The sequence below is a fragment of the Myotis daubentonii genome, chromosome 2 (genome assembly GCF_963259705.1).
Source record: "Myotis daubentonii chromosome 2, mMyoDau2.1, whole genome shotgun sequence".
In the NCBI taxonomy this organism is placed as follows: Eukaryota; Metazoa; Chordata; class Mammalia; order Chiroptera; family Vespertilionidae; genus Myotis; species Myotis daubentonii.
In genome coordinates, this window is record NC_081841.1 from 157830829 (window position 1) to 157856923 (window position 26095).

The following is a 26095-nucleotide window of genomic DNA, read 5'->3' on the forward strand; positions in this document are numbered from 1 at the left end:
CGCAGGGGCAGGGAGGGAGGGTCCTTTCTGTTTTGTGCACTGACCTTGACCTCCAGGTGAGACAGCCAATTAAAAGTTGAAGATTATCTGGTGCTCTTAACAGATGTCTGAATGGGCTGAGAAGATCGTTTTTAAAGTTGTTAAGATACACAAGTTACTTAGGTGGATACTGTTTCTTCGGGAGGGAGAATAAGAAGAGACAAGGACCTAGCTAAAGAGAGCCATCAAGTGACAGAACTGGCTGCATACAGTGTGCGCATGTGTAACCCACACATACAGTAAGGGGTTTGGAGGATATTTAATGTCTATTGCAAAAAATTGCTCAGTGAGTATTTATACATACTATGTCTACTCTATATATTCAAAAGATCTTACAAAAAGCTTAGAAATAAAAATTTTAAACTCCCACGCAAATCAGGACATGTAAGACTCAAGGTATGAGAGCATTAATCAGTATGCAGATCAGCTTTTAAAACAAGTTTTTGTATTTTTTTTATTCATAATATCACCTCAAACTCATAAATTGTGAATTAGTTATGACACATTATTAGCAACGAAGCCCTCGCCGGGCAGTTCAGTTGGTTAGAGTGTCATACAGCTACACCAAGGTTGCAGTTTTTAACTCTTGTCAGGATACATACAAGAAGCAACCAATGAGTGCATAAATGGGTGGTGCAACAAATTGAAGTCTCTCTCTCTTCCTCCCTCTCTTTCTAAAATCAACCAATCAATAAAAATAAATAGAAGTATCAATGATGAATTCATCCCTGTGTAGTATGAGCTTATATATCTTACTTATCAAGATAAGTAATTTATTTAGGGTGTCTTTCCTCAGGAATACTTTTTAAACTGCTTTCTTGTTTCCACTTCCCCTCCTCTATAGTTTTTCGGAAATTGTGGTCTTAAATGCCCAAAAGGCAACATTTAGTCTAACCTGAGGAGCTTGCAGGAGGTAATGACTTGGCACTTGAGCAGTATTGAAGTGCCTGGCGCTTAGATAACCGACTCTTGGGCCAAGTGTGGCACTTTTTAATTGTCAAAATGTTAAAAATAAATACATGACAAGCATGAAGAAATGTGGGTTTCCTTTGTCTGTCCTAATTAAGTTGAGTTTATTTAGGAAGAGAGAATAATTTCAGTTATGGCTGGATTGGGAGCAAGAAAGAGTACAAAGAATATCATAACACCTGGGCTCAGGGACACAGAGAGAAAAAGCGAAGGGAGCCAACGGCTGTGCGTGTGTCACTCCTGAACTGTGAAGAAGCAGGTGCTCATGGCTCCCCTAATGCCTGACACAGACCATGTCACAAATCAGTCATGAGTTCTGTTTCTTTCTTCTTTGCCTTTTCCATTCTTATGCTTAGACTCGGAATTTAACTAGAGTCTTTTTCCTTTGATTTATTTTGTTCACAGTTAATTTTGTTCTGTTTGTTAGCTTCCAAATATATGGATTTCATTTCTAAGGTTAAAAAAACTTCAAAGGGCTAAATGAGCTTATTTAGTGGAATTAGAGTAGCAAAAGGTGATCCCTTTGCTGTTGTATTTTAAAAGTCTTGTGTAGTTCAAATACTGGTTAAATAACTTTTTAGCAACCAACACACAGAAATACAAATTCATGTACAGTATTTTTTAAAAAATTACATTTGATAAAATTTATCTAATTAAAATCATGAATATTAGTTTAAGAGTCTTATTGAAAACCAACTGTACATGAAACAATTTTAAGAAAATTAAACTTGCCCTAACCAGTTTTGCTCAGTAGATAGAGCAGCGGCCTGCGGACTCAAGGGTCCTGGGTTCGATTCTGGTCAAGGGCATGTACCTTGGTTGCGGGCACATCCCCAGTGGGGAGTGTGCAGGAGGCAGCTGATCGATGTTTCTCTCTCAATGATGTTTCTAGCTCTCTATCCCTCTCCCTTCCTCGCTGTAAAAAATCAATAAAATATATTTCAAAAAAAGAAAATTAAACTTGAGGAGCATCATTTCAGTTAATAGGCTGGATGAGTGAATGAATGAATGAATGAATGAAGATTCATATTATAATTAAACGAAAGCAATAAATAACCTCATAATCATTATATTTGGCTTAAAGTTACTATGTATACTTGTTCAAATGTTTTGTTTCCTTAATTATGAGTTTATTTGGGTAAGTCTTATATGTTGCCCAACTGATAGCATTCTGAATAGTAAACCAAAAGGCAATTTATGATTAAAAAGTTTCCTCAGAGTAAGCAAATCACATTAGAAAGAAAACTCAATATTTCAATCTCATACAGCAAGATTTTATCCATAATAAAGTATATATTTGAATATATGTGAATTTTGAAGATTCAAATAATAATAACTGTAACCTTATTGATGACCAAAATATTTCTGATAGCAAACTCTTAAAATATATATTATGTCAACTATGCAAAGATTTTTCATCATTGCCTAAATATTTCTTAATATTAATGACAAATCTCCTATTTATGTGCAAGAATATATTGTTTATAATTCTTCTTAGGTTGATTTCTGACCATCTTGAGAATTCTGTGGACACCAGGTCATTTATATATCACATTGAACTAGAGATTCATGTGCTTCCTTAGACCACTTTGGACATTAGCTAAGTCAGTGCGTGAGTCACCAACCCCTGCTCACACAAGCCAGGGCTGATATTTTTACATTGGCCGTACTAAGGTATTGGCTCTGATTGGGAGGACTGGCTCTGTTAGGAATTTGCTAATATGTGTATGTAATTTTTAAAAGAGATGCAAGAGAGTCTTATGATTTTAATAACATGTACACACACATATAATTTTGCTGAAATCCATAAGACTCTTAAAAATGAAGTCTTTTCTACATTTACAATTGCATTAATCTTGTATATCCAAGGAGATGTCTCATAATAACATATGGTTCATGGCTTAGGATTTTTTTTTAAAAAAAATACCATGGATTTCAGGTAAAATAAACATAGGCAAAAAACAGTCTCTAGGAATGTTTCAAGTTTCTGATATTTACTTTTTGCACCATATATGGTACTTTAAAAAGATATGTTTCCTTTACACTAAACCAAGAATGACACATTTGAAACTGATTAAGTAACACAATTAATGTCAAACAATACCCCAACATGATTGAGTTTAAAATGCAAAATAAAAGCAATTGGGAGGATTATAGCAATTAATCATTTTGGGCTTTGCTTTGAAGAATCATCTTCATTTAAAATAGAAAATAAATGCTCTTTTTCACTGTTCTGTATTCATGAAGTTAGACTGAGTTTCCTGTATAGAATAAATATTAGAATATAGATGCTACCTTCAAATTTTGTCCTTTCCTCATAGAGTGATCTTGGCAATATATATATATATTTAGCTCCTCTGAGTGTATAACACAACTTACTTTAGTATTCTATTGATGATTTTGCTCAGCAGATTTATTTTATTAAAATGGCTATAATGGCATACAGAACATTTGAAAAATCCACACAGGATTAAACAATCTTATTTATTGTTAACATTCAACTAGACTATTTTGTGTGTGCCTGACAGTAACTATCACAAAATGAGAAGACATTTTCAAATGATTAGTACTCCTATTCTATTAACTCATGATTTTATTTATATATAGAATAGAACTTATAAATCCTTCCTGCATTAGATTGGGCTTCAAGCATTCAATAAAAACACATTTACTGTGTCTAAGATGAAATCATACATTGTTTAAAATTAATTATTCCTTTTTAATTGCACTGTATAAACAGAAATGACCTGTTAATTTAAAGAAAATCTATCAGCACAAAATGAATTCACTCATATAAACAAGCAAGATGAACTTGACCTTGTTTGAACTTGTTTTGATGTGGCCCAGATGGTAGGCTACATGCTTGAATAGCAGGCTAAAGCTGAGGAAAAACTCATATAGCAAGATCTAGATTTATAGCCTTTTGCAAATTCCTACCTTGTATTGTCCTTTCAGCATCTGTTCTGCCGCCAGTGCGGTCAGCTTCTATCTCTGGGGTCAGCGAGTCTAGAAGCACAGAAAGGTAAGAGTGACACACATTTCATTTGATAATATTGTCCTTTAAAAAAAGAGTGACCTCTTACTCTGGTGCTAAATTAAAATTATCTAAATGGATGTCATCTTTTAAAGGTGGAACAGAGACTATAACCATAAGAATTATCAAAAGATTTGTTTGAATAGATAAATAACACAAATTTGTTCATAAACTGGATGGGGGTTGGGGAGTTCTCAGATTACTATTTTATCATGTTTCAGTAGAGACAGATTTGGTTAAACAGAGAGGCAATGCCAGGTCCCAGATGCTGGAGTTAAGTAACAAAACAATGGAAGTACCTATGAAATAATACATTTCCCTCAACACATGTGGCTATTCTTCACACCACAATTAAATTGTGCTAGGAGCACAATTTAACGAATGACAGGACTTAAATATAGACAAAACCACAAACACTTGTCTAAATTGTCTATTGAAAAATGAAAGTTAGTTAGCAACACATAAAAATGCACCTCTTACCGTTTAAGACCCTAAGACTATCTGTTGAAGCTGCCTGTTTCAGTGTTTGTTCCGCTTGCTCACGCCGTTTTGTCTCAAATTCAAGTGCTTCCTGCAATTTTCTCTTTGCCTTCTTCTCCTTCTTTAGCCTCTTTTGAACTATGGCTAGAAAGGAGTCCACGTTATTTTTTCTTAAATTTTTACAGTATTAAATAAAACATTTATCAAACTTATAAATGATCTACCTTTCTTATAATACTCTTTTTCCCTCCACTGGATTGAGTCTACCTATGCGGAGGAAGTGGAAAAAATGCAACCTTAAAATAAATCCCAGTAAAATGTCCAAGGAGGCCAATTTTTACTTAGCCTTGAACTATATTACAATGTAAGAATGACTTTAATTATCATTTTTAGAGACAGATTTAATGGGAAACTAATTTTAGTAAATATTTGAATTCACTGATAAAGGAAGCCTAATTAAAGGAATGTTTGGGCTTAGTCTCTGCCCTTGAATCAGAATAGTGCAGAGTAGTCTAGAATAGCACAAACATGTATAAGTATGCCTCCTATTTATAAAGCACCAATTTTGAGTAGTAAATGGTACATTTCCCTTTTTACAAAACAATGTTACACCAGCTAAACTTTTAATAATTCTATCTTGAGTTTTTTTATCTATCCTGAAATTTCAGGAAATACAATATTCTTCTATATGAGGAGTTACATATTTTTAATTACTGTTAACATATATAAGCAGAAATATTTTGGATGAAGTTATTATAATAATAATTATTAATAATTACCTCATAGCAAATGTGTATACACTATAACACATTTCAAGAAAGTTATACTTTTACTCTTCAGGCATTTGATGGGGAATAAAACCTCATTGCTAATTATGCTATTGCTAACAGTAGTAGTGTGCCATGGTATAAGAAAGTAGATTATGATACAAAAAGTTGACTATGATACATTTTTTCCTACTGGAGAATTTAAATATTTGTATTGCAATATGTAATCAATAAATAATGACAAATAAATGCCCTTCATAACGTGAATGTCAGCTGTATTTTCAGTATGATTTTTTTTTTACAATATGTACATAAAGTAAACAATCAGCATATGGGAAGCATACAAATGTTTTTCTTTGAAATACATTTTTTAATGGCTGTTAAATATTGTGGATTTAATGTGACAGAATCTGTATGAGAAAATCCTTCTGTTAGTAATAAGGAGCAATCATCCTAACTGTGCTATTTGATCTCTTACTACAGATTTAAAAAAAAAAATTCTGTAACACAGTGTTGAATCAGTATATAAAGTAGGGTAATATGCCTCAAGAAAGAATTTTAGTTACAACTTCTAGTGTCCATATATCCCATTTGTATAATTATTAATATTATTAAGAGGTCAGACCATTATCTTGTTGAGTTTATTGTTGCTGGTATCATATATTAACAGAAAGTGTACATTGGCTACCGTCTTATAAGAAAAAAACAAAGCTGGTTTCAAATAAATGTGCTAATTTCTTTTACTTAATAGTATGAAAATTATGTGCTTATCTTAAGAAAGTCACAGTCCTACTATTTCCCTTTCCAAAGATGATTGCTTATAAGTTTCTTTGAAAAGAAACAGTAGCTTCTGAATTATTATTTGGATTGTACACACCCATGGCACTAACACTCAATAGCCATCACCTTGTACTGGCCACTCACTGTCTCCTTCCTGTGTGATTGAACCAAATGGAAATGCCATGTTCTCACTTCAGAATAATACATTGCTTCAATAGGTACAGTCATAAGAGATAATTATTGACAGTTATTACCTTTAATTTATTTTTCACAATTAATTAAATGGGAGTTTTTGGTATCATCTGGGAAATGTTTTGCCCTCTAGTGGTTAAAGAGGTAAAAGAGTATAAATCCAACAGATTTGAACCAATAAAACTCTTAAGGTCCCTCAAGTAACCAAAAGCTAACTTAGGAATTCAAGTATCTGCCTTTAAGTCTTGTAAACAAATTTTTAAAAGAAAGACTTTTCCAGGTGCAAACAAAATCAAGACATGGCTAGCATATGGAATATAGTCCCATATAAGGAGCTCCAACCAAATTTCATTATGCACTTAGAACATACCTTGTTACCAATGTTTATCTTGTTTTGATTATATTAATGAAGCCACATTATTTAGAACTGTACTATTGGGTTGACAATTTCCTAAATAAACTTCATCCCAGGAATCCTCTAGCTGTGGCTTCATAGTAACTGATGAAAAAACATACTAAGTCCTGTCAGTTTTGAAAACAAACAGAACACTAATTTTTAAATGTCAAATATCCAAAAGGAGAATATATATAGTATTTGTTATGGATACTTATTAAATGAAAGAAAAGAAGCACTCTTTCTAGAATATTTAGGAGAAACTTATTGTTGAGGCAATGGGAAAGTTGGTTGTAAACAAAATATTATTCAATCTCATACATAAAATAAACACACAAATATAAATGATCTTTAAAATTATGTATACATACATTGTAGATTGTGTTAAAAGAAGCAGTAGATTGAGAATATTATTATTTTTACCCAATAAACACTCATATTGGTTTCTACTCTAATGTGTACTTGATCTTGTTGAGTGAAGCATTATTATACAACTCACCTTTGGTCATTTGTTCAGACATTCATCAGTCTTCAATTTCATTTGATAAATATCTTACTAAATCTGTTTCACTTGAATAATTAGTATTTTCTCTTTTAACTTTATGATTTTAACTCGATTTTTTCAAAAGGCAACTGTGAATATATATAAAATGTATCTTCATGGCTGTGCATCTTAAATTTATAAATTTGTTAAGCTCATAATAAAAATTATGCAATTCATGATATAATGGATATATTTCAATATCTTGGGGTATAAACAGTAGAGAAACCATGTACACTGGAGATTAAGAAATATATGAGCCCAGGATTCAAGTTTTGCTTTGAACTGTAGCTATAAGTAAGAAACAAAAGGTATAGTCTCATAGTATAGAAATCACCAAGCATTGTACTGTTATTGTAAATGTTTCACCTAAAGTGTTAAACATGGTTGGAAGTTTGAAAATACCTCTATTTTTTTGTTCCATAGCCAACTGTTTTTCAAGGGTTTCCCTTAGTTCTCGTTCCCTTAAAAAATCCATCTTCAGCTCTGTTTTTTCCAGTTGGACCTGTTTTTCTTGAGCTCTGGCATTATCTATGGCAACTTTCAAGAGCCCCTGTACAAAGAAAGTATTGAGAATTGATATATTTTGGTACAAAGCACATTTCATTCATTACTTAAAAGCATTTCAAAAGAGAAGAACCCTCTTGTCAAATTCTTCCATTCTTGTGCATTCACTCTGTACTTACTAGGACAAGCACTATAATTAAAGCACAACATTTCTAAATCTAATGAAAATACTTTAGGAAGGCAAATACTTTCGGCATTCAAGTTCAGTTGCTTCTAATCAGAATATTTAAAACTAACGCTAAATGAGGGCAGCACATAAGCATGTCTAAAAAAGAACTGAGTTAAACATTAGACTGAACATGGTTTTTGCAACCCCAAGTGTTCCTGGCACCACCCACCTATCTCTGGGAGCTCTTCACCACCATGTCCTACGAAAATTATACTAGATAAAGTGGGTTTCTTTACGGTTCCCAATTTGTTTCTGCACAAGGGACTTTGCTCTTTCTGTTCCCTTCCTGAATGCTTTTCCTTCCAATTTTTGTGGTTTATGCCCTCATTTCATTTCACCTTTGCTTAGTCACCACCCAAGAAAGGCCTTCTCTTACCACCTACCCAAACATATCTTGTTATTCCCTCCTCGAAATTCTTCACAGCATCTATTTTTTTAAATATATTTTATTGATTTATACAGAGAGAAAGGGAGAGGGATAGAGAGTTAGAAACATCGATGAGAGAAAAACATCTATCAGCTGTCTCCTGCACAATCCGTACTGGGTATGTGCCCGCAACCAAGGTACATGCCCTTGACCGGAATCGAACCCGGGACCCTTGAGTCCACAGGCCGATGCTCTATCCACTGAGCCAAACCGGTTAGGGCCATAGCATCTATTATGTAATGTTGTCACATATTTGTTTATTGCTTTATGTTGCGTCTTCTACACTACACTGAAAGCTCTCTGAGGCAGGGACATTTTCTCTCATTTGGGACTATGCCCCTAGGACCCAGAGAGAGCCTATAATATAGTATATTTTGAACATTTGCTGAATAACAATTATAATACTGGTATTTTTTCTTGAGATATATATGTAAGGAATCTAAAGCTTAGTGGCTTCATAGTGCATTATTTTTTAAAAAGCATTAAAATAGTCATAACAAATCAAGAATAACTTGTAGGGGATTATTTGACAAGATAGCAATTCATGAGCAAATGGTAAAGGCAGGGTTTATCTATTCAACTGATTATGGAGTCATATATTGATTCCCTGTATGCTATTTTTTAATTTTTAAATCTTTATGCTATTTTTAATTTAATAATGTTCTGAGATTTTTGAAAATGGGGCTATGAGAATATGTAAAACATATACAAAGCATGTTGCATATGTTCTCTCCTAAGATGCTTTAGAAAATTATCAGTAAAATTGTTAGTAAAAATAAAAGCTAAAATTTCTATTTTTAGCAACTCAGGAATACAAAAAAGCTATTTGGAAGTAGAAGATATTTTGCCTTGGTCCATGAACATCAGAATCTGACATTTGCAACAGAAGTTATATATGAAATGGAAGTTGGTCCATTCGCAGATCTACTCTGCCATGTGACCCCTTTGCAGTAGACAACATAAGCAGCTTGAATCAGAAATTGCAACTCTTGACTTGTTACCACAAAAAAGATGTTCCCTTACTTCTGCCGACCAATGCAGCACTGCCATAAGCCATGTCTAGTCCCTTTTCAAGCATGTATAAATTATCTCATGTTTGTTGTACCTGACTCTGAATTCCCTGGATTAATTATTGTGATATGAAACAAGCTAAAGGATTTCTGTGAGACAGTTTGCCCCTCCCCCACTCTCGTTTTTGACAATAAAACATAGCTGCTAAGTAAACTGCCATCTTCACTCAATTCAGCAACATTCCTGTATATGTTTTTTTTTTCCTTTATCAGGAACAAACAATTAGTAACAAATGAAAGAGATCATTGCATCAAGTGCCCTTTTAGATCACCCCAATTAAAACTTTAGTTTAGCTGTATTTTAATTCTAAGATACCAAACTCTAATTTTCTGCTCTGATTGCTCTTGTTGACTTATCTTTGAAAGATGTACTCTCTGCAATGTCTAGAGATTATTTAGCAAGATGCCAATGTTGGCACCACTTAATGTGTTGATTGGTTGTATTATCACTATCCGTTTAAAATAGATTATTATTAAACTATTATTGTCCTTGGCTGATAAAACACAGTATTTTGGTGTTCTTTAAATATGAAACAATCATTATGAATAAACATATTGAATAACATTAAACTGCAACCCTAATTTGTGTTATTTTGTATTAATATTTCTTGTAAAGTATGAAGTCGCCAAGAGCATTTATGTTTACTGTTTCCTTCTGTTATATTTGCTGCTAATGTAGCTAATGGTAATACATTACCTATTCCTGCTGATTATGTCTGAAAAATGTTAGCTTTTAGGATCCAATACCCTCTAGGGACTACTTATAAGCTATATAAAATTAAGTTTCATTTGTAGACTTTAAATCAGTGCACATCAGTAGGAGTCCAATGTGAACAAAAATCTGCACTAGAGCCAAACTGATGCATATGCAAAATTATGTTATTGCCCATGACAGCCCTGCTGCAAAACAGACAGAAAACCGATTAAACTTCAATGCAGCAGGGGGCTGGGAAAAGCTGTAGCAAGTAGTGCTCATCACAGCTACCAATCATTAGGACACCATTTTAACTTTCAGTGGTAATAGTAGTTTCAGATTTGTGTAACTTCTGTAAATTTTCCAGGGGGGTTCATGTGCAAAAGGTCATGCTAAGTGCTGGGTCTCAGGTGGACATGCAGTATGGAGCAACATTCTGTGATGACAATGTGAGTTACAGTAAAAGACACTGGATTAAAATGTGAATTTTCCTCCAAGGGGAGGTCAATTTTCATGATCTTGAAGTTGGACAATGACTATTCTAAAGAAATGCATTTTAAGCTTACTCGATGTCACAGCAATTATATGAGACAAGAGTTGTTTAGCCTCAAATTTCTTTCCAGTAAGTGAGGCATAATGGTTATCATAACACACTAATATTTTTGTTTTCTAAAATACTATATCTTATAAATTAAATTATTTTCATAAGTTTTAATAGGAGGAGTTTCTACATATTTCTTTTAAAAAGGCACTATAATTGATCTAGCAATGTTATAACTATTTTTATTATAGCCTAGAAAGCACAAATCTCTGCTTGTATAAGAGTATCCACAGTGATACTTATATGAAAGAAACATTACTTAATATATTAATTAGATCCTAGAAAAAAAAAGTTTACTTGGTCGATGTTTGTTTTTTAGACTACTGTGTTTCAGAATTGGATGATAAGTAAGGTTTCTTGAGTGTCAGGTGAAACTCCTCTGGCAAAATTTGTGCTCAATAATGTGTTACATCTTCTAATGAGAGCAAATAACCTAGTTGGGGTTTCTAGCAATCACCCATTTTAACTAAAACCTCTTACATATGAGAAAACCCAGGCCCAGGAGGATCAGGTGACTTGTCCAAGTTCCCAAATTAATAAATTCGCTAAGCTCAGAACTCCCCAGCTTATTTAACCTTAATCATTCCTTTTCATGTTTCTTACTGGGATGGGAAGGAATAACGTCTCTTTAAATCAAGAGCTTATGTAGACAGAAAAATTATGATTAAAAGAGTAACGACTGATTCATTTATTCACGGAAGTTCTTGTAACAAAATATACAGCTATACTTGGTTTAATGTTATGGTTACTATGCTCCAAAGTGGATCAATGATGGACGCTACATCAAAAGCACTTCCAGATATAAACCATAATATGATCTGCATGGCTTTGCAATTAATCAGCCATTGTTTAAGTTGAGATATCACCACCATTGAGTGATCTTGGTCAAATGGTTTATCTGCCTCCATTTTCTCATCTGTAGAATGGGAATAGCAACAAAATCCACTGTGTAAGGTTATAAAGAAGATTCATGTAGCCCTGGCCAATGTGCTCAATGGTTAGAACATCAACCTGTACAACAAAGGATCTCAGGTTTAATTCCCAGTCAAGAGCACATATCTGGGTTGTAGGTCAGAAACCTGGCCCCAGTTGGGGGGCACATGTAGGAGGTAACTAATAAATGTGTTTCTCTCTCTCTTTCTTTACCTCTCCATCCCACCTCCCTTCCACTCTATCTAAAAATCAATGGAAAAAATATCCTCAGGTGAGGATTAAAAATAACAACAAAAGATTCATCTAATATTGTATATAATCAGCAAGAGACTGACTGTGATATAGTGATTATACACACACACACACACACACACACACATATATATATATATTTCTATGTATATATATAGTAAATTTATCCTATCTAATAATAGACAAACATGGTAATTAACCATACCTTTGCTACACCTCCCATCCTCCCATTGGCTAATCAGCAAGATATGCAAATTAACCCAACCAAGATGGCGGCCGGCAGCCACACAGCTGAAGCGAGCACGAGGCTTGCTTGCTCCAGTGATGGAGGAAGCCAAGGTTTCCAGCCTGCCGCAGCCTGCTCTAAGCTACACTGAAAGCAACAAAGTTTAAATTATAGAAGCTAAACAAACCCCAGATACCTGCTTTCAGCCAGCCATGGCCACGGAGCTGGAGCAAGCTCAGCTCCAGTGACGGCAACAAAGTTTCAATTATAGAAGGTAAATAAATCCCAGAATAACAAAGAAAAAAAAAGAAAAAAGGAGAGACTGGGACCTTCAGTCGCAGGCCAGCCTGAAAATGGCCCTCAGCCCCTCACCCAGAATGGCCAGGCACCTCAGTGGGGACCCCCACCCTAAAAGGGGTGTGGCCAGCCTGAAAACAGCCATCAGTCCCTCATCCAGGCTGGCCAGGCACCCTAGTGGTGACCAGCTGCAAACAGCAGAGAGACTGGGAATGACTGGTCACTACGACACACACTGACCACCAGGGGGTAGACACTCAATGCAGGAGCTTTCCCCTGGTGGTCAGTGTGCTCCCACATGGGAGAGATCTGCTCAGCCACAAGCTAGGCTGATGGCTGCCAGTACAGCGGTGGTGGTGGGAGCCTCTTTCGCCTCCTCAGCAGCACTAAGGATGTCCAACTGCAGCTTAGGTCTGCTTCCCACTGGCAAGTGGACATCCCCCGAGGGCTGCCAGGCTGCCAGAGGGATGTCTGATTGCCAGCTTAGGCCCAATCCCCTGGGGAGCAGGCCTAAGCTAGCAGGTGGTCATCCCCTGAGGGGTCCCAGACTGCGAGAGGGCACAGACTGGGCTGAGTAGACCCCCCCCCCCCGAGTGCACAAATTTTGTGCACTGTGCCTCTAGTGTGTATATATATATATATATATATATATATATATATATATATATATATTATAGTATATAATTATATATATATAATAGTATATATATATAGTATATATAGTATATAATATTGTATGTATATATATAGTAAAATTATATATATATATATATATATATATATATATATATATATATATATATATATATATGCTGATCCTGTGCTTATGCTGATCCTGGCACTGAAATCCTACTTTGGATGGAATTTTCTAAGTGATAAGAGCAATAAAAGTAAACTGAGTGTCTTGTTATTCATAATAAGCCTCTTTTGAGTACACCAGAGTTTATGTTAATAAAATCACTCTTGGAAAGTCCCTAAAAATAGAAACTGGATGTGAGGGGAGCCCACCCTTTGATTAGAGGGTTGGTGCTTTCAGCCTCACCCTTCTGATCTCCAGGGAGAGCAGATGGGCTAGAGGGTGAATTAGTCACCTGTGATGAATGATTTAATCAATTTTTCATAGGAAGTGAAACCTCCATAAAATCTCAAAAGTGAGAACATCTTGGTTGGTCAATAAGTGAAAATGCTGGGTGTGTGGTGTACTCAGAAAGGTCATGGAAGCTCTGATCTTCTTCTCATATATCTTGCCCCATGTATCACTTGCATATGGCTGTTCCTGAATAATATCCTTTTATAATAAACTAGAGGCCTGGTGCACGAATTCGTGTTCGTGTGGGGTCCCTTGGGGTGGACTGCAGGGATCAGGCCCAAACCCACAGTCCAACACCGCCTGCAATTCCTACCTGCCGTTCCCACTCACCGTGGCCCCACTGCGCCTGCCTTGGGCTTGTGCCCAATCAGTCCTGATCGGGTGAAGTGAGTGCTAAAGAGGTTTGCACTGGCACAGCAGCACTCACCAACCATGATCCCTGTGTCTGGCACCCTCCCGCGGGGAGTGGCCTGCAGGATCGATCAAAACTGGCTCTCTGACATCCCCCTAGGTGTCCCGGATTGCAAGAGGGCACAGGCCAGCCAAGGAGCCCCACCAGTGCACAATCAGGGCTAGAGAGGGACTGCAGGAGGGCTCCAGGGTGTGTCCCATCCTGTCTTGTCCAGTCCCAATTGGGGCCAATCAGGGCTTGCCAGGGAGAGACATGGGAAGTTGGCCAGCTGGGGAGGGACCACAGGATGAATCCAGGGCATGTCTGGCCCATCTTACTCAGTCCCAATCAGCCAGACCCCAGCAGCAAGCTAACCTACCCTGGTGGTCAGTGCACATCATAGCAAGCAGTTGAGCAACTTTAGCATATCATTAGCATATTATGCTTTGATTGGTTGAATAGTTGACTGGTCACTGGATGACCGGACACTTAGCATATTAGGCTTTTATTATATAGGACTAGTAAGTGAGTTGTGCTAGTGAGGAACATGAGGAGTGGGTCAGTTGGTCAGAAGCACAATTTACAACCTAACTTTGCAATTGGCATATGAAGTGGGGGCAAAGGCAGTCTTGTGGAATTGGTTATCCAGGTATGTGGTGTCAGAATTGAATTAAAATGTGGGGCATCCAGCTATTGTTGCAGAATTGCTTGGTGTGGAATAAACTACCAGACACTTTTGATGACCAGAAATGTCAGAAGTGAAAGAGTATTATAGTAGAGTATGATAAAAAATAGTAAATATGATACATACTCCAGATTTTTAAGAGATTTATGCTATTCTCTTCATCATAGTAAACCATCTTTAGAATATTGGATACATTTTACTGGTATTTTTTTATTATCTCTTTTTATAAAATGGTAATGGAAATAAAAGGGAAAAGATATAGTGCATACTTATGATTAAAGAGAAAAATATATAGTGTAAGAACAACATATCTGATCTCAACCTACCCATATTTTGAAGCCAATGTTCTATTTTGTTGTTTTCTCTTTTTGAAAAGTTTCCTCCTAATTATTTTGTCTAACCCTATTATAATTACAATTATGTATTAACAATGGAAATGAAAGAAGTTAATTTCTTAAAATGTATGAAATATACATACATGTTATCAAAATGTAAAGACTGGGAGATTGGAGTAGTTCGGTCTTAGTACTAAGACAATTTTTTTCATTTCTTTTACCTCAAACAAGAAGTAGAGCATACTTCGTAAATACCACAGTTGGATTATGTGTATCTATGAATCCATAGTGAATCAATCTGGGACAACCATATATTGGGGTTTTAACATTATTTTTAGGTCTTTCTTCTTTGTTTAATTCTTCCATATGGAAAAACTATAGTGAACCAAACTTCTGTCATATATTCCCTTATGGCATATATTTCAATGCCAACCTCATCTCTAACTAAATTTTGTATTCCCAACTTTTTTTTTTATATTCCTACTTTTTACTTATTTACCTATTCGTATTTTAACATTTATCAGTTACTTTAAATAATTACTTTAATAAGGTAATGAATGTATATTAGTTATTTCCAAGTCTATGCATTAATAGATCCTAGCTATGATTATTACATGAAAGCTCAGACTAAAAATACTTGGTAAAATTCTCCTTTGAATGTGTTCAAATGAATTAATGTTTGAAGGTGTCACATCTAGTAAGTTGACACTAAATTTCTAGTTTCCTCACCTGAAATTTCACAGGGAGTTCTCTTTAGACATATTTTGATAAAGCCATATGAAAGACTGCCCACATTTAAAAAACACAAACAAATTTTCATATAAAATAAAAATTTAAAAAACCCCAAAAAGCAAAATCTAGCATGTATCATACCTCTCACTAAATTGAAATTACTATCTTTTATTGTAGACATCTTTATCCATTATTACTTTTAATTTCCAAAAAACGCAAGTTTCAAGACAGAGTTGGTAAACTCTGGTACCAAAAATATAGATATAGTGTTTTTTATACTATATATAATATATTAAAAATATTAATATACTAATATATAGTATTATTCTACAGGTCCTCTTTTAAAGCACAAAAAATAATATTTATAGAAATTCAATTTTTATAACATGTCATGAAAGAAACATCTGTAGTATCCATTATAAATTTTAAAACTGAGAATTATTAAATTATAGAATATCAAAAATTAAATTATTGGATATTAGAACAATTACTCCTTAAACATATTATTTTGAAGGGTTTTTTGGTCATTAATTCTAAGAAAAAACAGAGTTCATGTACATTAAATTTAAGTATAACCTGGGTTTAATTACAATAGCAGATATGCATAATGAATCTTTAATTTTAGATATGAAATTGTATGATTTGAAAAATTAAACATTTTCAACTCAATTCTTTTTCATTGCTATCCTGATAAAATACCTCCAAAGGAAATAGGGAGCTTTAAACTTACCAAAAAGGTTACTGTCTTGAAATAGAAAGCAGAGAACACGCTGCATGTAATTGAATTGCAGAGGAAATTGAGGTAGGCAGAATGTAATTACCAAAACTAGAATTTGGACAGCAAACACATTTATACTGTATGTCCATTAAGCCAGGATCATGACTGTTTAAACATTCTATATCACTCTAAGGATATTACTATACCTCAATAAATGTGGCAATATTAAAAGAACTATCATCCATGACCTTCTGTAAAACCATTACTAATCATTAATGAAGTGTGTATGTATGTGTGTATATGTGTACATGTACCTATGTATTTTGTATTTTGTGTGTGTATTTGCATATCCTATCTAATAAAAGAGAAAAATGGTAATTGGCGTACGACGATACCCTTTTCATTGGCTAATCAGGGCTATATGCAAATTAACTGCCAACTATGATTGGCAGTTAACTGCCAACTAAGATTGGCAGTTAACTGCCAACAAGATGGCGGTTAATTTGCATATGTAGGCACAATGCAGGGAGGCGAAAGGGAAAGCAGGAAGAAGCCCCCTGCCACTGACAGTGATCGGAAACCCAGGGGGGAGCTAAGAGCTGGGGGGCAGGGCAAAGGCGGCCCTGGGGCCGCCTTTGCCCTGCCCCCCAGCCATGATCGGAGAATCAGACGCCTTTGCCGCCCTGGCCAGTGATAGCAGGAAGTAGGGGTGGAGCCAGCAATGGGAGCTGGGCACGGTCGAAGCTGGCAGTCCCAGGAGCTAGGGGTCCCTTGCCTGGGCCTAAAGCGGAGCCCATGATCGCGGGGCCGCTGCAGCTGCGGGTCCCCGCTGCCCAGGCCGGACGCCTAGGCCAGAGGCCTCAGGCCTGGTCAAGGGGCCGATCCGGTGATTGGTGATCGGAGGGTGATGAAGGTCAACTCCTCTGGCCAAGGCATCAGGCCTGGGCGGGGGGTGGAGCCGGGGATTGGGGGGATATACTAGTCTCCTCGCCCAGGTCTGAAGCCTGGGTCAGAGGCATCAGGCTTGGGCAGGGGGTGGAGCAAGCGATTAGAGGGAGATGGGGGTCCCCTGCCCAGGCATGATTCCTGGGCCAGAGGCCTCAGGCCTGGGCGGGGGCCAGAGCCAGTGATCAGGGGGAGATGGGGGTCCCCTGTCCAAGCCTGACACCTCTGGCGGAGGCGTCAGGCCTGGGCAAGGGGCTGATCAGGCAAGCGGAGGGTGATGGGGGTCTACGCCTGAGGGCTCCCAGTATGTGAGAGGGGGCAGGCTGGGCTGAGGGACACTCCCCCACACACACCCAGTGCACGAATTTCGTGCACCGGGCCCCTAGTATATATATATATATATACACATACACACACACACACACTAGAGGCCCAGTGCACAAAAATTTGTGCACTCGGAGGGAAGGGGGGGTCCCTCCGCCTGGCCTGTGCCCTCTCGCAGTCTGGGACCCCTCAGGAGATAACGCCCTGCAGGCTTAGACATGCTCCCGGGTGGCAGAGGGCAGGCCCAATCCCTAGGTGCAGCCCCTGGTCGGGCTCAGAGCAGGGCCGATTGGGGAGTTGGGGCGCCGCCCCCTGTCATGCACAGAGCAGGGCAGATCGGGAGGTTGCGATGCCACCCTCAGTCACGCTCAGGGTAGGGCCAATTGGGAGGTTGGAGCACCGCCCCGTCACACTCAAGGCAGGGTCGATGGGGAGGTTGCGGCGCCAAACCCTGTCATGCACAGAGCAGGGTCCATCAGGGGGGTTGGGGAGCTCCCCCCTTTCACGCACAGAGCAGGGCCGATCAGGGGGTTGGGGAGCTCCCCCCTGTCACGCACAGAGCAGGGCCTATAGGGGAGTTGGGGCTCCGCCCCCTGTCATACACAGAGCAGGGGCCGATCAGGGGGTTGGGGCACTCCACCCTGTCACACACAGAGCCGCAGGGCAATAAAGGGGTTGGGGAGCTCCCCCCTGTCACGCACAGAGCAGGGCCCGTCAGGGGGTTGGGGAGCTCCCCCCTGTCACACACAGAGTAGGGCCTATAGGGGAGTTGGGGCACCGCCCCCTGTCACCCACAGAGCAGGGCCAATCAGGGGGTTGAGGTGCTGCCACTGTCACACTCAGGGCAGGGCCGATGAGGAGGTTATGGCTCTACCCCATCACACACAGAGCAGGGCCTGTGGGGGGGGCGGGTTGGGGCGCCGCACCCTGTCACACACAGAGCCGCAGGGCAATCAGGGGGTTGGGGAGCTCCCCCGTATCAGGCACAGAGCAGGGCTGATCAGGAGGTTGGGGCGCCTTCCCCTGTCACGAACAGAGCAGGGTGGATATGGAGGTTGTGGCCTTGCCCCCTGTCACACACAGAGCCGCAGGGCGATCAGGGGGTTTGGGAGCTGCCCCCTGTGACGCTGATCCCAGTGCCGGGAGGCCTCTCGGCTCCGCTGATCCCGGTGCTGGGAGTCATATTATCCTTTTACTATATAGGATAGAGGCCTGGTGCATGATTGGGCTGGCTGGTTTGCCCTGAAGGGTGTCCTGGATCAGGGTGGGGGTCCCCACTGGGGTGCCTGGCCTGGGTGAGGGGATAATGGCTGTTTGCAGCTGGTCACACACCCTTCAGGGTGGGGGTCCCCACTGGGGTGCCTGGCCAGTCTGGGTGAGGGGCTGAGGGCTGAAGCTCCCAACTGTTACTTTTTTTCTTTTTTTAAAATTCTGGTCCAGCTTTAGCTCTGGCTCCAGCTCTGATGCCCCTGCTGCTGAAAGCAGGTATCTGGTTTGTTTGGGTTCTATAATCGAAACAATGTATAACTCCAGCTCTGAGATCCCGGCTCGCTGAAAGCAGGTTTCTGGGGTTTTGTTTAGCTTCTATATTTGTTACAATGTTTCAAACTGCAGGCTCAGAGGCCGGTAAGGCAGGCGGGGATCATTGGAGTCTGCCATCACTGAAGCAAGGAAGCCTCATGTTAGTTTCCAGCTGCCTGGCTGCCGGCTGCCATCTTGGCTGGCAGTTAATTTGCATATCTTGCTGATTAGCCAATGGGAAGGGTAGCGGTCATACGCCAATTACCATGTTTCTCTTTTATTAGATAGGATATATATACACACACCTGTGCATGCCTTTATGCATGTATATTAAATACATACATACATATATATATATATATATATATATACACATATAGACTATCTACATCTATATTCACATTACATATATGTAAGACTATATTCAACATGTATAATTTATTTATAATACAGTATTCTTATTGTAGGAGTTCTAACATAATCAGTCTCAGATTGCTATGATTTTGAACTAGAAATCATTTAGCTTGCCTTCTCTATCATCCTATCATCAACTCCTGCTAAAATATGTCTTTGGGGCTGGCTTGAGCATAGAAAGAGGAGTATATTCAATCTAGAGGTGCCCTCTATAAAATAAACAGTGTCTAAATGTATACATGGTAAAACTAGTGTTTTCCTCTCTTTCTTTTTAAAGAAATAGTTATAGTTTGAGGTGATGTAGATAACATTTCTTATCCGGGTAACACTGGGCTGGGATGGGTGAACATTTCCAAATTGACAGTATTTCTTCTAGAGACGTGGTATCCACACAACAGAGGAGGCCACGTGCAACCCCCTCTCCAGGTGTGCAAGCTGCTTTTACACTGAAGAAACACAGAAATGTTTTCTCTGCCAAAATTAAAATGAAATTACCACTTTCCTGGTTAAAGAGGTTTTAGTTAGTGAAAATACATACAACTAGATGGAGGATTTTAAGTAAATGCCTTCTTTTTTTTTGTTTGTTTGCTTCATATAGAGTTGTATACATTTAAAAAAAAATGAATTGTTCCCTAATGTCACAATGCAAATTCAAAAATGTTGAGGGATATTTTCTGAAAGCATTTAATTTAACAAAAGAGAGAAATTGTAAAAATCTATCTCATAGCAAAATTACTATAAGTCAAATTTAGAAAAAGTATTATGTTTACTTTAAAATATAATCAACTATTTGGCCTTGATTAAATTTGGGCAGATTGATGATTTATTTCAATTACTGAGATATAAAACCTTAAAGTTGAATACAGTTCTGGAGACTCTAATTACATTAGTATTAAAAATGCCAGATTAATATATGAGAAGATATGTTCCATTAAAGGCCTTCTGTTATATCCTTGGAGAGGTAAATAAAATTAATTACATTTCTACTGGGAGAAAGTTTAATACTGTAGGAAATGTGTACAGGAAAATATCACCAAGGATGGAGTGCTAAGGTAAAAATTGAAAAAAAAAATATGTTATCAGCACAGTATCTGCAAGCACATTCATACTACTAGCTACTCCAAATGTGGAGAAATAGATGGCAAAAATCCCCATCTGGGGCCCACATGATCACTTCATGTGTGGGCAAGAAAATTGTGCTTTCTTTTATCCCACACGCTCTTATTATTTGGCTCCATGCTCTATGTTATTGTTAACTGCAAGTATTTTTGATTCATAATGTACTGTACATAAAATATACATCCTGAGGACTACATAGGAAATCCGTGGAAAGTTTTGTATGGCTTTTTGAAGTCTATTCTTTGAAGAAACCCTATTAACTGAAACAAACTTACTTATGAAAGAAGAGATGTTTTTGGATTCCTTCGTACTAGATGTATTTAAGTGACTAAACATATCATTTCCTCACTGGAAGTCCAACAGTTTAAAAATAACTAAATATTTATTAGAACTAGTGTGCCGCCATTTAGTAAATCAGACAAACTTAAACATTTAAATTTTTCCCCTTAGTCAGCAATAACGAGAACATTTAGGCAACGTGATTTTTAAAACACCCAGGTCATTTTCATGTAAGTGTTTCTTAAGGCTCAACACACATATCTGTGTATTTCTAAACCAATTTGATTAGTGTAGCAAGTTTAAAATCTTAAATTGCTGGAAAAAGTTGAATACCATGGTTCAGCCAAACTCACGAGTAGATTAAACTGGAGAAGTATGACTTTGTAAACTCTGCAACTGGGTTTTCATGTTCCTTTCTCGCAGGTTGCAGAAAGGCCTACCTGTATGTTAGTCAGCAGGGTCTCTATGGAAGACAATCCATCAGGAAACAGAAAAGGAGACGGAAATCCGGGAGGTAGTGGTTGTCCATGCCCAGTTAGAGAAAGTTTCTCAAGGCTGTCTCTTGCAGTTGGTGTGGAAAGCGGGGTCTCATCTGTATGTGATTGAAACAAAAATATAGAACAAGTTACGCTTGTCTGTTTTTATTAGACCTCAGTAATGGCTTCCCTAGTGGTTTCCAGAACATTTATTGCAAATTGGTTCCTGCTATCAGGAGAAAATGCTTTCTGCTGAATTTTCTTTAATGAAAAAGCTGTGGAGATACAACAAGATAACATTAATGAGTAACTTTATAAGCCTTTTAAATGCAGTCTCTAATGAGACTGAGTTTACAGTGCCATAGAATCTTTTTAAAACAAATATTATCTCATATATAGTTGTGATAATATATTCAGGCTGACTTTATGGGCACCTTCCCAATTATCTCATTTTAGTTTGCTCTGTTTGGATTGACAATAGAATCTTTCTAGAGCGCCATATAAGAGAAATACTTTGCATATTAGTATGTTTCTTTCTCAATTAACCCTTTATGTCAATGATTTGTTCAAATCTATTCTTAAGAAATCTACTAAATATTGTACAAATAAAACTTTTTATTTCACATCTGAAAAGACAAACTGGAATCAAATATAATCATTCTAAGTTATAACTGAATTTTTCAATATCATTAAAACTAAAGGCCTAATTCTTCTTTTTTTAATTTTTATTGTTGAAAGTATTACATATGTCTCCCTTTTTCCCCCATTGACCTCTTCTAGCCCACCCCCAGTCCTAGGCCTTCACCACCCTATTATCAGTGTCCATGGTTATGCATATATGCATACAACTTCTCTGGCTGATCTCTTCTCACCCACCTAGCCTCCATGAAGAAGGGTTCTAAAGAAGGGTAAGATAATACAGCTTTCATAACAATATTTTTAAAAACCAAATATAAAGTCCTCTAAGATAAATCAGTCTTTACTTTGTTTAATATCTTTCATTATTTTAAGCAACTTAGAATAATGCCCCATTATAAATTATTTTTACTTATAATGAAATCCTTTTACTTAGTTCTTTATTAGTTAAATATGTTCAGTTTCATTTAAGATAGATACAAAGTATGGCTTATTTTAGTTTATTATATCACAGAGAAGATTTTATTCACAGCAGAATTCTCAATTTTATAAATATTTTATTTCACACTAGGAAAATTAATTAGAGCAATGTATTTGCTCTAATACATCCTGATAGTATTTCTCAATTTTGCAAGTGGCTAGAAACTTCAGCACACCTGCGTTTATATTTATAATTTGATTCCACTGTTCTCAATCATTTCTTTATTTTTCATTACAACACCTAACCACACAACACGTTTTCCAATTAACTCTCTCTGGGGCCGAAGTACAATGGAAGCTGCTACACTTCTCTGTAACTAATGTCAGAACAAGTTAAATTCATCTCCCTCACCTTGCCACATTCTAGTTAATGAACTAAAAGGGAGGAAAATTTGGGGAGAGGAACAATAACACAAGGCCTTCTATTAACCACACTCCTCACTCACTCACTCACTCACTGCTCTGCTGTTTCTCCTTCCAGTCCCTCCTCTGTTAACTTACTAACAGATGATCTGAGGCAGCAGGTACCAGAGGAAGAAACGGAGTAAGCAGCTGAAGTAGGATTCATTGGGTTCTTATTTTCTTTTTTTTATTCCACTTGTCAACAGGGTTAAAGAAAGACAGCAGGGCATGGCTAATGTGATCAAGGTGATCTTGGACACCATTTACCTCGCTGTCGTAAATTACTCCTCCAGACCAAGGCTGCTAGTGTTTTCTCACAATATCTCTGAAAAGGCGCTTGTTAACCATCTTTGTGCATGTGAAATTGTTTAAGAATGAAGAGCAATATTTTTTGATCAGCATCACCTTAGCTGTCACATGCTAAAGAACATGTGGCTTAATAGATCATGGGGATAATAATTGCTTGTCTCCTGAAGAAAGGCATAGAACCAGATGAGCACCTGAGACTGTGTTCAGCTTTAGTCTGTGACTCCACATTTCTTAAAGGCTGTCCAAGAAAAAAGCATCGTATCTTTGGGTACACACACACTCACACATATGCACATCTTTATTTAGAAGTTCCATCATCCCACGATTATTTAAACTTCAAAACATTTAACCTTGACTATGTTTGCTTGTTGTGTGAATTAATTAATTAAATCACTCAAGATACATGCATTCATGTAGCCAGTGTTTACTTAACATAAATACTGTGCTGGGGATAGATACTGGAGAGAGAATACTGAAAACCCCCACAATTTGTAAGCCTCAAGAAGTATTTTCTAGAATGACCAATCCCAATCATTAAATACCTAATTATTAAAGTTAGCAAAGCATTTTGTCTTCCATCCTTATCCCATTACTACTCATTTTTCCCCAGTATAAGATTAAAATGGTGCATACATATGTTTCATGTTTTTTTCTACAGTTGCTCAATTGAATGCTCATCTTGGTTCTCATGCTTTCAGCTATATGTGAGTAGGTTATTATTTGGTATAAACTTATTTGATTGAATTCATTCATTTATTATTTTACATAATAGAGATATTACATAGGGTTACTGTAACTCTAACAAATTTAGGGAAGAGTGAGTGACTGCTTAAAAATCTTTTTAAAGGGTGATTCTTAAGATCAATAAACATTATATAAAAGAAAACAAACTAATCAAAGATCAAACAAATAAGACAAAATATTTTGGGGGTATCAAGACCCTACTACCTTAGAAGAAGTTGTCATCTTGTGGCAATTAGCATCATAGAAAGTCTCATTTTGTCTTCCTACAAAGAGTAAAATTGAGAACAGGGTTCTTCCTTTTAAATAAAAGTGACCTTTGATATCCTAAATGTTCTCAGGAGATTAAAGCAAAAATTTGAGAGACCAGACAACATGGAAGAGAGTTTTGACATCACATAATCTCTAAAGACTTCAAACAATGAATGATGCTGAAGCACAAATTCACAAAGGACATTATTCCAATTTTGTATATTGTGCATATTTTTGAGTTTTATCTTTAAAAGAAAGTTGGCATGTCAGATATTATGATCTTTGATTATAGCATTTGATTCGTTCTTTAAAATTTTGCTCCTAAATAACGTGAAACTTATGGAAAAGTTACAAGACTTGTTCAAAGAATTCCTTTATGACCTGTGGTTGGTTGGATGGTAGACCCTCAACATACATGTCCTTGTCTAATCCCTGGAACCTAGTAATGCTAGCTTATTTGTAAATTGGGGTTTCACAGATGTAACTAAGTTAAGGTTCTTGAGATAAAGAGATAACCCTGCTTTTAGGATGCACCCTAATTCCAATCTTTCTTTAAAAGAGAAAGTCAGAGGGAGATTTGAGAGAGACAGGTTCACAGAGTCGAGGAGGAGGCAAAGAGAAGACAGAGAGGGAGATCAGAATGTTGTAGCCAGTCACAAAATGCTCACAGCCACCAGAGCTAGAAGAGAAAAAGAATAGATTCTCTTTGATAGCCTCTTGGAGATAGCTTGTCCTTGATGACACCTTGAGTTTATACTCCTGGCCTCCAGAACTGTGAGAAAATAAATTTATGTTGCTTTAAGCCACCAAGATTGTGGCCTTTTGTTACAAGAGCCCTAGGAAACTACTTCAACTTTTTACCCCAAGTAACCAATGTTTACATTTTCTCACATTTGCTTTTTAATCTTTCTGTCTTCTCTCTCCCTTTCTTGTTCTGTGTGTACATATGTTGGAACCATCTTCCCCTTTCAATCCTTAAGACTTCACTACATATTTCACAAGTATAAGGGCATACTCTTCCACAGTATAAAATGAGCAAGAAACACATACACAAACTACTATTATTTAATCAAGAGTCCACTTTCTATTTTCATAATCTGTGAGATGGTTTTAGTTGTAAAGAGTTAAATAATATGCCCAGCCAGGGTGGGTCAGTGGTTGAGCATCGACCCATGAGTCAAGAGGTCACTGGTTCGATTCCCAGTCAGGGTACATGCCCGGGTTGTGGGCTCAATTCCCTTAGGGGAGTGCAGGAGTCATCCATGTTTCTATCTCTCTATCCCTGTCCCTTCCCTTCTCTGCCACCAGGGAGTGCGGGCATGTGGTGCGTCTCTATTTGAAGAGTGTTGGGCAGTAATTTATAAATATTTTAATTTACTTGACAGGTACTTGAGGACTATTTTTTCTGGGCATGTGGTAGCCCCTAAGATACCTTCTCATGATTATTCCCTACTACTAATTCTCTTAAGAACTTTCCCCTTAGTCTGAGTTAGATCTAACAAATAGAATAAAACAAATGTAATGATATGCTGTTTCTGAGGTTAGGTTATAAAAAGTTTGCAGTTCCCATATCTCTTTTCCTCTCTTTTCTCTTGCATTTCTTACCCTGGTGGAAGCCAGTTATCATGTCATGAGACAGCCCTGTGGGGGTAACATGACAAGGGATGGAGGCCTGTCAAAAATCACGTGAGTCAGTTTCAAAGCAGATTCCCCCTGTGCAGCAGAGACTTTGTTTTATTTTTATTTTATTAAATTTATTGGGGTGACATTGGTTAGCAATATTATATATGTTTCAAGTATACAATTTTAGAATG

The 26095-nt window shown here is 37.4% G+C and overlaps 1 protein-coding gene across 2 annotated transcripts in view; it reads right to left on the reverse strand.

The window, feature by feature from the left end:
• The window catches only part of DACH1 (dachshund family transcription factor 1), a 446835-nt gene that overhangs the window by 41574 nt on the left and 379166 nt on the right, over positions 1–26095 (reverse strand). For both annotated transcript variants that reach the window (XM_059684811.1, XM_059684810.1), the window contains 4 exons: positions 21426–21577; positions 7602–7749; positions 4523–4666; positions 3946–4014 (listed from right to left, as the gene is read on the reverse strand). In XM_059684811.1, coding sequence (XP_059540794.1) covers positions 3946–4014; positions 4523–4666; positions 7602–7749; positions 21426–21577 — 513 coding nt within the window. The remainder of the gene's footprint in view (positions 1–3945; positions 4015–4522; positions 4667–7601; positions 7750–21425; positions 21578–26095) is intronic.